Raw genomic sequence first — 16,298 nt, forward strand, 5'->3', positions numbered from 1 at the left:
TCGAGGCACCGAACAACGCTGACTGCGGTGCTCTCGATTCTGAATATTTTCAACAAGCACTAAAATTGCCCTGAAAGTGTGTCTGCGTTCATTAATCCTGTGCAACCCAAGCGTTGTCCCATCGAAATGATGTACTGGCGAATATGTACAGTCCCATTGATAGAAGAAGGTGACTAACCCAAACACCCGAAAAAAGCAAGACACCTCGTTGCTAACGATGCCTTTACACGCATAGACCTCGCGCGACGTTTGTTCGTCGGGCACCCACTTGCGCTCACACACTGCGAACGCTTCCAACATTTGGTACGTTACAAATGGAGTGCAGTGTTCTACAGCTTATTCTGCGATGCGAAAATAACTCGACAACTTCAGTTCAAAACATACGAATAGTTTATTTACAATTTATGTACAGAGCACAACGCGCATGGTTCTATGGAAAATAAATAGGTCCACATATGGCAAAATGCAACATGCCGACATTGTGAAAGAAGTGATGCGTGCAATTGAAGGTTTTCCATGAAAACAACAAATATTTACGATGTCGTCATTCACGCACAAGCTTTTTTCTCTACACACAACTTTCAACCTGAGCGAACGTGAAATTATGCTGACCAACCACTGTGACTGTTTCCTGGATATGCAGAGTCGGAGAAAGCGCGATAAGATTAATAGGACATTATTGCATTGTTTTAAATGATAGAGCGATAGGTGTGGCCAACTATTCTTACAAGGCTTCTTTTACGTATAGTAGAATCCCAACTCAAACCCTTTTCCCCTTACGTCATCCTTCTTGAAATTCTTTGTATCTCATTCGATAGCTACGGGCTGCCGAAATTAGCAGTCACATTTTTCCTGCATAGATGAAGCCACCGAACACAATGCACAAAAAAAACTGTTTTCGTATGTAGCACCCGTATATAGCACTGACCCATCGGCAGACACGTACGTGAATTTAGTGTTTAACAATTGTGTGGCGCAATCAGTGGTATTATCACGCATTGAAACCTTCCACTCGACCGCTTTTGCGTCCTCTAAATAGAGAAAGCGTAGTGACTCAACGTGCTTACATTGCAAATGGCGTGTAGCACTGACGTCAGCAAAAAAAGAAAAAGAAAATCAGCTTCAAAAACTTGGCACCGCCTTCCCCGGCGAGAGTTCTTCGCGCGCTAACCCTGTTCACGCACGCCGTAATTCATTCCAGCGCAAAGTTGCACACCTGCGCACGCATTGGCGCCGATCACGCAGACTTATGTGTTGTCTTTTTTTTTTCTCCGATAACCCTCGGCTCGCTGGTGGGGGCTCTCAGAAGAACCAATTGGTGGACGATTGCCACGCCTCGTACAGAGTGTCCAACAACGGTTCTTAGCGCGGTTTCACATCACAAGCGACAACTCTTGTCGATGCAGCATCCATCATCGGGGCCCGTTCCTCCTAAAGAAGGGGGCACGGCTCCGGTGAAATAATTCTTGATCGTGCCCTCCTCGATGATGCCGACGGGCAAGTCCTTGGCGTTGTTCTTACTGTTATGCTGGACGCCATTAGCCACGACGCCCACCCGCGACGGTTCCTTTCGCCGCTCGGGCATGAACACCAACTTCTCGAGATGTCCCGTCGGAGCGTCGCAGGCGATGAAAAGAAAGTAGCTGAGGATGTAGCTCCAAACTATGACGGCGAAACACTGGGACACCTGCAAATTCGGGTAACAATTAACGTGGAACACCGTCACAAAGAACTTGTTATTCTTTTTTTAAAGATATAACTCGATACGTTTTGGACTCAATAGTAGATAAATAAGAATGAACGAACGTTACCATCGTGAAAGGCTTGAATGTACTGCTAGGACTATCATTTTCTGCAGAAATGTCGGCAGCCATGAGCGAACAGTATTTACGGCAGTTGTGAAAGCGGGTTATAAGTGGCACTTGCTCGCAAGATGGCGGAATCGATGCTATATTTTGGTCCTTTGTACTTTTGAATAAAAGGAAGTATGTGGCCACGCTCAGACAAATACATTTTGTGAGACTTCATAGATAGCCTGGCAAAACAGGAATCTGTCTCACTGCATGCGTTTCTGCTATTATCAAAGATATAGCTGCAATGCTATCACGCAGCCAATTCTTCAGTAACAGCAATAACGCACAAAAGCTGTGTCCATGTGGCTCATAAAAGTTAATCAAAACGAGCGTGCTAGTCGACTTGGGGAGAGGCACGCGTCCTAATTGACCGCTACTCCTGCTTTAACGAACTTCGATGTGGAAAAAATTTTTTCCACATTATCGCTGGCGGACCGCGAAACTTTCAACACTAGAAGCGTGGCCTAATCCATTGCTCTCTTCTGGACCACCTTCAGGTTTCAGGGCTCTGTCTCTGAAGTCAATTGTCGCTTTCGCTCATAAGCGTTCTTTTACGTCATTTCAGCTTATGTTTTAGCCCAAGACACGTGGTGAATTCACTTACGAAAGAGCGTGGTGTGTTTCACGAGCTGATTAAATGAAAATTCCTGGCCGCTTGGCTCCGTTACGAACAAAAGAAAAGCAATTTTATAGAGTCGCCTTTTCAACCTACCAGCAAGGGAGGCATAAATCAGATACCATGTTAGGCCCCAGGATCTTTAAAGTCTTATTAAGTGGCCTATATGCACTAAAAGAACTCGTATCATGTCAGTAACTTGCGTCGTGTGCATTTGTCCACCAAAAGAACATCAGACCTGATCTCTTAGTGCCAATGATGTAATGTCTAATTCCCCCATTGAAGTCACGGGTCGAAGCTCAAGCAGAACCACCCATTTCCGTTCAGATGTGTAAGTAATCATTCGCGCTGCCAATATCGGAGCGCTACATAGAGCTAACCATAACTGGAACACAAGAAGAGTGCCCACTGGACTCACGAGAATGAAGTGCGAGAAGAAAACACGTTCCCTGGCGATGTGGTACATGAGTATGTAGAACGGCGAGTGGATGAGGTACACGCCAAACGACAGCCGGCTCAGTGGCACGAACCCATTCCAGGACAGGAAGCGGTTCACGATTCCTGCGTTAGTTCGGAGTCAAAGAGAGAGAGAGAGAGGGAGTGAGAACGCGTAACACAGTTGAGCGGGTGGACAAGAAGTCGAGTCGGAGTATAAATTCATTCCGTTGGTCATTCGAAGTTTGAACAACTGGGCTTGATTTCATCAAAAATAAAAACAAGCATTCTTTTCCGCCATTCTTGGCACCATGCTTGGACTAGTTCACTTGTCGCAAGTATCTGTATTGACGTTCGCTTCAGATCAAAATCAATCGAAACTTATGTTTTGTTTGACAGGAGAGGCTCTACAATGGCTAATAACAGTGTGGCGACGGTTTAGTGTTTTCACTCTTGTAAAAATTTATACGGGGCTTTTACCCGACCGTAAATGCGCTAATAAAACGAAAGTGAAGTTTGGGAGATACAAACCTTAGTTATAAACACTCACGCGTGTTCTAAATAATTTGCATGTACATACTTCATCAAAACGTGCACTGTTAGTACTGCATTACTGCACTGAGTGCAACGTTCACGAAAAAAGAACCACGAAAAAAAGAACATACCTATTAAAAGTAATATTTACAGCTTGCGTTTCAGCAGATATGGCTCTTGTTCGCAATCTTTCTAGTATAATCGAGTCTTCATATTTATTAAATAAATAAAAGACGGTCATCAAAAAGTATGAACTGAATCGCAACCGCAGTTGACATGCGTTTTCAATTTCTGACAAGCTTCGAAGCGATTGGCACGGGAGAACACAGCTTCGAACGTTTCACTACCAGACAAAGCTAATATGGAAACAAAGAAGCTGCTTTCGATAATTTTTCACAAGGACACCCTCAACCACTCATGGTTGAAGAAAACCTGCCGCTCTCCCCTTTGTCGGTCTAGTGGCAAAATAAAACACGCACGTGCATTCTTCTTTGAGCTGTTTCAACCTACCTCCTCTGCCAGTTGCGCACGTGAAGACGAACCATGCCACACAGATGGACCAGAAGATGCGGTCGGTGAAGGCGTAAAACATTCGCTTCCTCTCGGAAGCCCGCTCGCTGCTTCGATACCACTCAATCTTCATGAACAGACAGTATAGGCCACAGAACAGGCAGATGCACCACAGTGAGGCCTGGATCATCTGTGCAGAGGCACCAGAGACGGAATCAGTCACAAGAAAAATACGAGTGATAATTGGGCTAGGGGGGGAGGGGGGGGGGCAGAGTGCAGGCGAGCAATGACGCATCTGCATTATATTTCACTAAGAGGAATACTCCTTTCCTTTCTCCTGCGTAGCCAGTTGGAGAAACATAATCGATTATTCATCGGGGCCAGTGACATCGGCAATCGTGGTTTATGTGCAGAGTGACAGCACACCAGTTGTGTTTTGTTTTTTATTTCTGTAATGTGACCCGCCACGGCTGCATTAGTTATACAATGTGACGTGCGGGATAAGGTTATTGGCTAGGACACGTATCTTCTAGTCAGTAACGTTTTCGCTTTGTTCAAATCCAAAGAAGAGTCAACGATGTTGATGCGGAGGGCTTCTTAAAAACATTTTTGGGCGAAAACTTCAGCGCAGTGCGACTCACCTTTGATATTTTTGCCTTGCCATATCTCTCAACGAGGAGGAATGTTAAGCACCCAGAGAAGAAGCAGACTCCATGGTAGAATGGAAGCATGTAGTAGTGGTTCAGCGTGTCCATCACAGTACTGTATGGAAAACAAAAGCAAAAAAAGGGCTTATTTCAACGGTGACTTGGCTCAATTGTGGTATGGTCGTTACACAGCGAAATGAGCGGAAAAGGACTTGTGCGTAAAAAAAAGCAAGCATGTTCTTCAAAAGTAGCAAGAGAAAAAATATAGCTGCATACGGGGCTACGAAGTTATTGAAAATAAGACATTTCAGATTACCTGATAACTTGAAATATTAGTGAAACAAACGCAAAGGGGCCACACTTCATACTTTTGAGGCTTTAATTTAACGTTACCTCCTCACAACTATCGCAACTGTATGTGACAAACGTAACACATGTCTACAAAGAATCGCGCGTAATTAGGAAACGCTGATTTGCTCTCTATCAGAGGCTCGATTTCGTTGCTGCGACCGTGCTCAAATCATCATACTCTTATCTTCGCAGTCTTAAATTGTAAAATGAACCATGACGGCCACAAAATAACGCGAATTTTAAACGAAAATGTCCGCCATACATTAAACTGGTCAGAAGCTTTTCAGGAGCGGGGAATAGAATTTAGAAAGCTTGGCGTAAATCGATTGGGCCTTACCCGAACTCATTTGCCAAAGCCACAAGGAACGGTGTCATGTTGGTGCCGTATATCTGCCAGGCAGCGATTCCGCATGACACGATGGATAAAACACTGAAAATTATTGCGATGAGCCACTTCCTCCTGTAAAAGAGTTGAAACCAAAGGGTTCATGCATTGCATGTATAGAAGAAAACAATAAGAGACGTGCGCCAGGGAGCTTAATCGCAGCAAACATGTGCTCGTTCGTCTCTGTTCTAAATGAAACATGCAAAACCGCAACCGTATAAATAGTCGCTGACGTGTAGAAACTTTATTTTTTTTTACAAGGACATGCACGCAACATACGAGCCGAAATTTTCATTCATTGGATCTTGGGGTAGTTCCACAGTATTCGGAAGTTTATGTAGTGTAAACTGTGCGGACATCATTGTCAAGTTAGCATAGTAACAAAAAAAATTGATTTTGTTGGCTACATGTGAGGCTCCAAGTTTTTCGATGACGTATTCTGCACCAAAGCACCAGAGTTGTGCTCAAATCCTATATATTTCGCTGCTTCCTCCATTGACATCGTGTGTACAAAATCTGGCTTCTAAAGATATAAACAGCCGCTCGCCAGAAAGATGATGTTCGTGAAGAATAATTAATGAACGGCCCCATCAACTTATAAATGATGCTCTGCCATTAGCAGTGCCATGTAAGATTTCCTAATGAAGAAGGCTAAAGTCTGCAATGTTTGTGTATATATAGCTGTTGAATGTTATGAACGAAATATTATTTTTATTATTAATATTTTGTTGATGCGTACGGCACACATCGTGGGTACATAAAATGCTGATTCAACATTCCTCTCTTAATGATTATTTCACCCTTATTTATAACCTTCTTTTGGCATTCGAGTCACTCAGAAATTAACAATGTTTCGAAATATCTTCTCTGGCACCAAGGCAAATGCAGAATATGTTTGTGCTGGTCTGCTTACAAATGCATACAGCAGTACTTACGCTTTAAAGATCTGGATAATCACTACCGCCGCCAGGAAGAACTGGTAGTCTGCAGATAGGTACCACAGGTGTGGCATGGTGGACTGAAAAGGCGAAAAAACAAGAAATAGCATGTACTGAGAAGAAAAACGCAACATCTTGTAAAGGAGGAAATGCAATTTTCTCCGTAACTTTCTCGGTAGAACTCTTTCGTCTGGGATATATATATATATATATATTTCTACACTGCACGGTCCAAGGCTATATAGGGATGAAAAGAGTGAGGACTTTTAATGTAACTATCAGGCTTGCGTTTTTTTATGAAAGCCACTCAGCGTTTCTTTTCGCTAGCTGCTTCTCATTCCCTTTCCTATCCATCTTTTAAAATCTTATTATTATTTCTAATAACACATAGTAATACTCCCCCTACTACTTATCAACGAACACTGCTGTGGCTGGCACATTGTTTTGAAATACCAAATACACTCCGTCCCTTTCAAATATACTCTCTCGTCCTGCATGCAATATCTGCTTTATTGTGAATGATGCAGGTGCGCAGGGCGCTTAACGCGTAGGTTTTGTAGACCTTGCTCGTGTAAAGTCTGCTTTTACTTGCTGTGGTTGTAATACGGGTCATGACATTCTACGCTAAGTATTACTTCGAAAATTGAGAAAAAAGAACGAAGCTACTTTGTCTGGGGCTTTCAATGAGTCATGCCGTTGGTCTGTTGTAAGGAGCTCATATTGCATCTACTACGCTACGTGCAGCTGGGTTGTACAGGTGTCACCAACTTATAAGTGTGCTTATGCTCGCAACTGCCAGTTTTCAGGAGATGGGCACACTCACCACTTCCTCGTCTGCCCTCCAGTTGCGCATCTGAAACAACAAGTCCCACCAGTGCTTGCGAATTTCTGCGTAGAATCTGTTGTAGAATTCCTTGGAATCGGGTCCCGTCGCAATAAGGGGCAGCAGGTACATGCACATGATCATGAAGAAGAGGGGAACGGTGGCCCTGCGAGTGGAAGAGCATTGCCTTCCAGTTTAAATGTCGGCGCTCGACACTTCCTGATGTTCGAAGTCTTGAAGGGCGTCTGAATCAGAACGGCGCTAGCAACACTCAAGTTTTCCACACTCAATTGGCTCATGCACTTGCACTATTAAAGATATTGCGTATCTAAGGCATTATAGTTACATTATTTTGTTACTAAGAATTTTTCCTTGTGCATCAGATGCTCGAAATGCGATCTCTATTTCTTACTGCACAATTCCGTCGTAAGTGTTACTTACGCAATCATGCACAATGACCCTAATTCTGATTTAACAAGTTACTTTTAAGAGCCAACTTTAAAGAAAGCCTTAATATTTTTCTTCATGTAATTCAAATCTATACTCAGCAAAGAGAAACAGGTCATGAAAAAATGGGCCCTATAGTGGAAACGGACGCAGTTATTAATGGAAATAAAAGAACATTGATTGATAATGGCATGGTAGGAATCAAATTTTGATGCTACTGATGGAATCCGAATGCATCTTACGTACGATCTTCAATGAGAAAAAAAGTCGAATAGTTACGTAATACCACTTTTCCGCTCACCTGATGTGTCTTCTGATGATTGCCACCACAGCCACGACAAACCGATTGCGCTTTTGCTTGTTAAGTGTGTAGTACAACAAAAATCCACTGCAGAAAAACAAACAAGGAAAACAGATCAGCACTCCAGTTATGAACATCGCCATTTTTGAATTTTGTACGGCTTCGATTTCTACGCGAAACATGAAGAAGCCTCGGTGTGATATTTCAAGACAACATTCATTTAACCAAATAGCTTGGACACTTAGACAGAAAAGCAGCAAATTTGCAAATTTCCTCCAAGCTGATATAGTGACTTGAGGTTTACCTGAAGAAGAAGAAGCTGTCCACAGCCAAGTAGCCAGCTGTCACGATCAATGTTTCCCAGCGCTCAAAGTAGTGAAGGGCGTTAACGAGCCTCGCTGAAAAGATCACCGCAGCACATTGTCAGAACAGCATATAATATATTTGTACGACAAACTAATGCTTGGTTCGCAGGAGATGAATATGCGACGATTGCTAAATGACATTTTCTTTATGAGAAATATACTGAAATATTCGCAAACGCTTAAGCGCGTTTACACCAGACTGCGAATGATAGGAGTAAGATTGCAACAGCAGTGCATTATGGATACTACATGACGCGCTCCTTAAATTCTGTCGGCACTTACAGTCGTGGTAGTGTTCACAGCAGCATGGTTCAAACATTATCTCACTTGTTGTACATACTTCCTTAATGAGCCCGGATAAAGTTTAGTATCGCCTTCTAGCAAAGAACTGATACTGCTGGTTAACAAGTAATGAACGTTCAGGCATGCCAATTAAAAGAAATGCTAGACAACCTCCATTCTTTCCCACCTTTACTACACTGCTGATAACAGTCTGCGTTATTGACGAAAAGTGCATTTTAACCGTCAGACAACGTGCAATGAAGCTTTCACGCTTCGTTACAGTGATAATAAATGATGCAAGGAGGCTTACTTATGTTTTCGGTTATTGTTCCATAGGAGTGGCCAAGACAAATCCAGAAGATGCTCAGAAAGCGGATGCCGTGCATGAAGCGGTACGAGTAAGTTTCGGAATTTTCGTCCTTGTTGACGCTCAGAATGAGCCGTGTGTTTGACAATGCTGAGAATGCCACCGCACACCTGTATGGAAAAGCTAGAAAACAAGAAGGAAACACAGTAGTTGAAATGGGTCTTAAGTACGCGTAGACAGTCTGTCATACACTTTCGGGGGGCTGTAATGCAATAAGCTGCAACTTCTGTTCTAGTTCTCTAGTTGAACAAGATGAATAGTTTCTTCACGGCAGATATTGTTAGACCAAATGAACACGGATGAATTAATTCAGTGGTTGCCTTAATAACACCAGGAAGCTCTTGGTATTCCTTATTCTGCAAGAATTTTGGGACATGATTTTATAGTTAATGTTGGCCATGTTCTTAACTTCAGAAACTCTGCTAATATTCGCCGTTAGTTTACAGTGAAAAGCGAGGGCAACCTTGCTGCTGGTTCTTTCTTTTCGTTCTTTTTTCAACTTTCTTTTGCGTTCTCACAACGTCCTCATGCAACTACATGTTTGTCATTGAAAAGTAAATTTCTTTAATAGTAAGACTGCCAATATATGTTCGTACCTTTCTTGTGACTCTTGTCCCAGTTTTCCGTGAGTAGCTCAAAGCCTGTTGCAGAAACAATCACAGCCGCGAGGACAGCCAAAAAACCTCTGAAAATTCATACAAATGAGTTAGAAAAAAAACTCGCATTTACTAACGATTAACTCGAGTGACCGCAATGCGATAGCTATACGCGATCCTAACATTTGATGATTATCCATCATAATCCACATGAATTCTCATAGCGCATGATAATTTGTACCTTATTATTACATTGTTAAAGCATTTCTGTATCTGCTGCTGTCTACTAGTCTATGACGTCGTCATGACATGACGTAGACACGAAGTTAACATCCCAACAGGCGTATCCTCACACATATAGAGATGTCATATTTGAAATTTTAGCTACAAGGACAACGCCACGTATAAACACTTACATTATCCAGGCTTGTGTGGTGTTTATCGCTTCATACTCGTTTGTCACGCAGTTCTTGACAACAATTTTTGCCACGCTTCCCATCACTGTAACGGAAAAACCAAGGCGAATAGTGAGCATGCGCAGAGTAGGAGGAGAAGGAAAAGAAAGTAAGGAGAGGTAGGGAGGTCAACCAGACGGCACGTCCTGTTTGCTACCCTACACAGGGGAAAGGGTTTAAGGGAACAAAAGAAAGGAGAGGGAAGGAAGAAGGTACTATCGGTATGAATACGTGCGGATGTCTATAATTTCACACCTATAATCGGTCACTGATGCCAGCCGCTTTCATGAAACGTAGCAGTGCCCGCGTCGCTTTGTAAGCTCACGTCGCATGGAGCTATAGTCGGAGAATCTTAGTCTCCGAAAATGCTCTGTTATCTAATCGGTTTAAACAACCTCCGAAGAACGTCCCGTTTGTTGTCATAGATATTACAAAAAAACACAACACGTGCTCGATCGCATGCAAGTATACACACCTAAAGCTCTTCTCTTTGCGCTCTATTTTTTAAAACGCAGTTTTTTTAATGTTCTTGACAGGGCAGGAAGTGGAGCGCAGGCATAAAGTCCTTCCAAAGAAGAAGCGGTAGTGCTTTTTTTTTTCGTTTACTACGGAGCATTAACTTGTACGTTCCACGCAAGCGAATACAGAATTCACAGATTGCACCGAAAGGACACTACCTTATATAATGTGCATCAGAACGCATTGTATGCACGTGCGATACTATTCTTCTCTGTCTCAGCACACGCCCGAAAACGCCTAACTCTTCCCTTAAGTTGCGTGTGAAACTTTCATGTAACGATAAAATTCATTCACAGAAACATAAAAAATCTCTAGTGAGTTAACTTGCATGCATTGTCCGAACAAAAAAGTTTAGACAAAGAGCAAGAAAAAAAAGAACTAAATTTGCTTGCAACTTCACCAGACGGTCATAAATCGAACTGCTCTGTTTGCAGCCGTCCGATTTTATGACCATTCTTTTTCATTTTCTTCTTGCATTTCATTACACTCCTGCTGCGGCCATGACGGTGCCAGTCAGCAAGACGTAAAAAATTAACAGAATACGCGAGGAAGGACAATTAGAAGACATTGCTTTAGATCGCCATTCCGAACTGCCAGCAAAGGTAACAAAGAAATTTTTCAATTTGCAAGATTTTTTTTAATGATTAGCAAGTCGGACACATGTATGCTCTACGTCAGCGCTCTGCACACGCCGTAAACGTATTCAGTATTCTAAACTCACACACAGACAAAGAGAGAGAGAGAGAAACAGTACTGCTGTACGTACGGGTGCGGGCGATGTTGGTGAGGTCTTGCGCGCTACACGAGCTTACGAAGCACACGCCAAGGCGGAGACCAGGAAGCCTTTCGTCCATGACGTATGAAGTAAAGTTCTGGGCCTAAAAAAATTAGTAAAATATAATTCAGAACAAAGAAAGGGAAGATAATGCAGTGCGACAAAACAGCCGCCAGAGTTTTGTCAAGAGTATTAGGAGGGTGGCTTCGTGACGCTACCCTGGACCTAGCGGCCCAGCGCGTTGTCGAAACGACATGGCAGGCTACATCATTCCGCGCAAAGAGCGTCTCTATGGTAACTACAAATCACGAGATATCGTCAACTAGCGCGCAGTGCTTCGAGCTCATTGGAATCATCGACTGCACCGCGACGTTGCTAGCACATAGTGCTGGAAACCTTGTGGAGCAGAAAACGTATGCGAAAAGGTTTCGTTGAACGCGCCTTTACGCTCCGTCTGCAATGAGTCTCCGGGTAGAGGTGTCCCGCTCGGTTTAGAGCCCACGAATTGTCGGAATTAGGACACCTCGCTCTCGCCATTCTTGTATGCCGTCATTTCGATGCATTCATCGTCGTAATGGCCATCATAGCCGCATGCAGATGTGGTGGCTGCGGTGAACCTGTATAACACTTTTTTTTTTATTCCGGCCCTTCGTTTAACGACAGAGTTGCTTTTCGCGTTTGCGAAAATCGTATAAACGAGTGCTCGTTCACTGCACCAAGAATGTAGGAAAGCGAAAATGCATGGTTTTTGGAATCTCAGGATTTACTCGGCACTAAAAAAAAAAAGAAAAAAAAACGCAGGGCAAGCACGAGAAGCACGCAGAACACGCGTTCTACGTTATCGCTTGTTAGTGTCCTGCGTCTTTCATGCGTTAAGTAGGACTAATTGAAACGCTTCACCTACGCTACTTATTCTCATGTTTTGAATTCTTTCACGCAAATAGGTAAAGCAGTGAATAAAACTAAAATAACACAAAAATGCCGGGAAAGCAGGAATAAGCACCACTAATCTCTATCAGAAATTAAACCGAGCACGAACACATTATGCGCCTATTCGAAGACTAAAGTGCGTTGTCATTGGACGGGAATAGTTGTGTAGGTGGACGAAATGAATCGTTTAATTCCCACGATACGTAGCAGTGCCTCCCTGCTGCCAAGTGAGATAATTCAAACATTTGTTTTCTTGTAAGTAAAATGTGATTACTAACGTAATGTAACCACGCTTATAGATGAATTTTCAGATCTTATGCAAGCCTAGCACTTTGTACGCTTGATTATTCCCGCTATCGTGCGAAGGAGCAACGGTGAACCTTCATAAGAGCAACGGTGAGGAGACTAACAGTTCATCCTGAACCGGTTAGTCACAGGTGACCAACAGATATTTTTCCAGAAGTATAAGTCGCCAAAATTATAATATTTGTGCTCCATCTCTTAATCATCGAAATAATTATCCTACCTCGATCCCGTTTTATTTCCGTTTTAGCTGTTGTCAGACTAAACGCCGCACGCAACAGCCACGTCACATCAGGGAGGAGCTTTGCGCCGATCCTCACTCTCTTGCATATGTAATCATGAGAACGACAATTAAAATTTGGAGTCGGATATCTCGGAGCACAGACAAGCTAGAATAATTATTCCAACTGATACTGTGTAGGAACACGACTGCCTCTAACTTTCCAATACATACATTCCTACTTACTGCAGCCAACAAAAATTTAATTATTCAATTTTAGTCAATTGGGCTGCTGACAGCGATAATTATCATCTCACTTTCCGTCCCCCGGGCCACGTAACATATTTTCACAGGTGGCCTTCGCGTGCCTCCCAATTCCTAACTTTAAGAAAACCATAAAGCTTAATTTTGAACACCCGGTATGTCGTGCTAACACTTTTTAGCAGCCCACACACTTTCTAGAAAAAAATTGCCGCAGAGAACAACGTATTCGACGAAGGACATTTCTTTTCTTGTCGCTGAGGTTCGCACGTGAAAAGAACTCTCCTTCGCAGACGGCACCGATGGCGATCTTTCTCCGGTGACGAATATTTTGTCTGTGCTGGTTTTATTTTCCAACCATCACTTCATCACCATGGTTTAGCAACACTTCATAGGTGCTTCGTATGGCACAACTTGCGTCAGACACATTTAATCACATGGCATACCATGGCATACCATGGCATACCTATGAGTAGGCTACAGGAGACAGGGACGAATGTTCCTGGCCCCTGTAGAAAAAAATTATAATTTTCGCGTCGCCATTTTCCGTGTCGGGATCATTCTTGCAAAGTCAAATGCATCGAGTGTCGTTCCCTCGCATTTGGTCAGTCATTTATACCGCGCACAACGATAGAGTGGAATAATCTGCCATCGCACATTGTCAAGAAAGCAAATTCCTCGAAATTTACAGACGCTCTACGCAGAACCATTGCATACCTAATATATAACGTTTCACTCTCTGATTTGTAAACAGATTTTTTTTTTCATGCGCCGATAACCAAAGTCCCCGTGACGTTGTCATAGTTTGTGCAAATGATTTAAAGTTGCTGTACTGGTAACTATCTTTATCCTAGTTCTGTTTTTATGTTGTATTTACATTTACGCACTGTTCTTTGCCTCACTAATGTAACCTTTGCCCCATGTAATACCCTCCCTAGAGGGCCTTTAGGGTTACCGTGAAATGAATAAATAAATGAGAAATATGAATCATGACATAGACAGCAGAATACTCACCCTCTTGTGTGAGTAGAGGAAAGCAGGGAGTATGTCGCCTATGAAAGAGTGGTCGTCGCCGAGCGACACGTGGACGTTGCAGTACTGGCCACGCACTTTCACGTCCCCGTATTCGTCGTGCACGACAGTCTCTATGCACTCGTCGTAAGCGCCCAAATCGGCTGTGGACGCCTGGAGCATACCGTTCGGGTACTTGGCGGTAGAGTCAACCACTGCATCAGTTTGTAGGTCAAGACACGAAATTTAAGAAACACGGGAGAACGTATCTGCTGGACAAACAAAAAAAGGTTTGCGAGCCATTGAGCCGTTTCGAGCCGTTTCGAACCGTATCGAGGCGTTGTCGCAAAGAGTTGTGAATTACCTGCGGCCGGCTATATGATTTAGCTTGCACAAGAAAATATAACGCGTGCACCTTACGCTCGCCGCTGTAGCTTTTTGAACTAGGGACCTCGTAAGTGACTATCGCTCTCATATGAGTAGCGCAACGTTGAGTCAAACAAATTAGCGTTAAGAACGCTTATCACGACATGTGATTTATTTATTTATTTATTCTATGCTTTATCGCGAGATCTCCAACTGGCGTGGGAACTAACGCCTGACTCGAGCCTTTCCCGGAGAGCTAAACTACGGAGAAATATCATGCACAACCTGTGGACGCTTCTAACGCTGGCAGTTCTTATAAAACGCTGCTTTATACAATGTGCTCCACCCAGCACTCATGTTTGCCAAGAGATTCGAAAACACCGATAGGTGTTTGCGAATCCCGTGACAGACTACACATCGCGGTAGAATCTGAGCTGCCCACTAACGATTATATGGGAATCGATCCCGGCTTTTACAGAGGCGGGGCTGTTTTAAAGCTAATGCATGGTGTCTCAGTTATTTGGGAAAACCAGAAAACACTCACGTCTCAGGGCCCACGGCTCCAGCTCCTGAACTGCACGCATGAACTTCAGCACGCCCAGGCTGCATTCCGTCGATATATCAGCTTGCAGTAGCCTCCGCGCGAGTTCACCGCCCATGGTGGACATGATATGCTTGATAGTGGCCTTGAAGCCTTCGATAAACTTCGATTTTCTTGGCTCATGTGAATCGGGGGTCGAAGATGGCACTACTGGCTTTGTATCCAACGCGCTACCGGTAGTGGAAGTTGTCGCTGATGTCCCGGATTTTGCGCCCGTCGACTCATTGAGCGTTGTTGACCGCGTCGCTCTCGAAGAAGTCGTCGCTGTGGCGGTGCGTCCATGTTCACTAGGCGGAGGGCGAGCAGCTTCTGTCGACCCAGTCGGTGCAGGTAAGCGTCGCGGTACACTAGTGAACTGCGACTGGCGTAAAACTTCTTCAGTTCCTGGAGAAGTTGTGGCCTCAATTGGATTCAAAGAGCTTAGGATATCAGTCTGTCCAGCCGTGGGAAGGCCAGAATGAGTAGCTATGCTAGCGCATTTCACAGTGGGCGTCGAGCAAGCCAGAAGCAGAACCAGTAGGCCACTAAATATATGGAGCCTAACTTGCCGGATAATTCGAGGCACCATCACCGTTACGCAAGCAACTAAGCCTGCAGTTTGACAAAAATTGCAGTCGTACTTGCTTTATAGAGACGATATTAGCGAGATAACTAATTCTCGTCTAAAGCGACGGGCTCGGCGAGGATTCAGAAGTCTCACAGAGCTCTGGAGAGTTCAAATAAATACAGGCCCGATTTGCTGGAGCTTTCTAGCCAAACCCGACTTCTGCACCTCGTTGACTCACTGTTCTTTGGAATGAATTCCGTGCTCTAAGGCAACGTTGTAAACGAAAACCAATTCTTCAGTGTCGGTGGCACATCGAACCGAGCGCTTGAACCGTATCGCAGGCTTCTTTCGGCGACTAAAGCTTCCGGGAAACTATACCCGGCTGTTATAACCGAACCGTCCCTCCCTCACTTTTATTTTTCTTCTTTTTAGCCAACATCTTTCGACGTCACCACTCGTGGGTATGACGTCACTCAAGCGGCGACACCAGAGCAGCCAGCGGACGTCGGGGGCTTTTTCGGAAAAGAGAGCGAAAGTCGCCGTTGCATCCGATAGAGGAGGTGCGGCAGGAAGGAGAACGACCATTGACCGTGAATTCCATCGACATCGGCGTTTCTTGGGCTGAGGCAGAAGGGGTAAACAAACAAAAAGAAAAAAGGGAAAGGGTATTGCCGGCAGTCCAACCGAACTCGTAATAATAGTCATCGAAGCGTTGCGTGTTGCCAAACCCTTTTCTTCATCTCGGTAGAAGGCAGCGCTCTCGTGCAGACGACGGCGGGTGACGCCGCTGACGAGTGAAGCAAATCCGAAAGCGGAATGCTGTGTTATGACGTAAATTCCGGACCCGCTTCTGGCACGCA

The 16,298-nt window shown here is 44.0% G+C and overlaps 1 protein-coding gene across 1 annotated transcript; it reads right to left on the reverse strand.

The window, feature by feature from the left end:
- Positions 1 to 380: 380 nt before the first annotated feature.
- Positions 381 to 15,781, reverse strand: LOC139052757 (nose resistant to fluoxetine protein 6-like). Its single transcript, XM_070529820.1, has 15 exons — positions 14,835 to 15,781; positions 13,928 to 14,139; positions 11,191 to 11,302; positions 9,867 to 9,951; positions 9,451 to 9,539; positions 8,798 to 8,977; positions 8,145 to 8,238; positions 7,841 to 7,927; positions 7,093 to 7,258; positions 6,267 to 6,349; positions 5,284 to 5,406; positions 4,590 to 4,710; positions 3,949 to 4,138; positions 2,888 to 3,030; positions 381 to 1,687 (listed from the first exon to the last, which is right to left on the reverse strand). Exons 1-15 carry the CDS (start codon positions 15,457 to 15,459, stop codon positions 1,379 to 1,381), a joined length of 2,619 nt encoding a protein of 872 aa, XP_070385921.1. The 5' UTR covers positions 15,460 to 15,781; the 3' UTR covers positions 381 to 1,378.
- Positions 15,782 to 16,298: the final 517 nt, after the last annotated feature.

Source organism: Dermacentor albipictus, unplaced genomic scaffold, assembly GCF_038994185.2.
Source record: "Dermacentor albipictus isolate Rhodes 1998 colony unplaced genomic scaffold, USDA_Dalb.pri_finalv2 scaffold_33, whole genome shotgun sequence".
Taxonomy (NCBI): Eukaryota; Metazoa; Arthropoda; class Arachnida; order Ixodida; family Ixodidae; genus Dermacentor; species Dermacentor albipictus.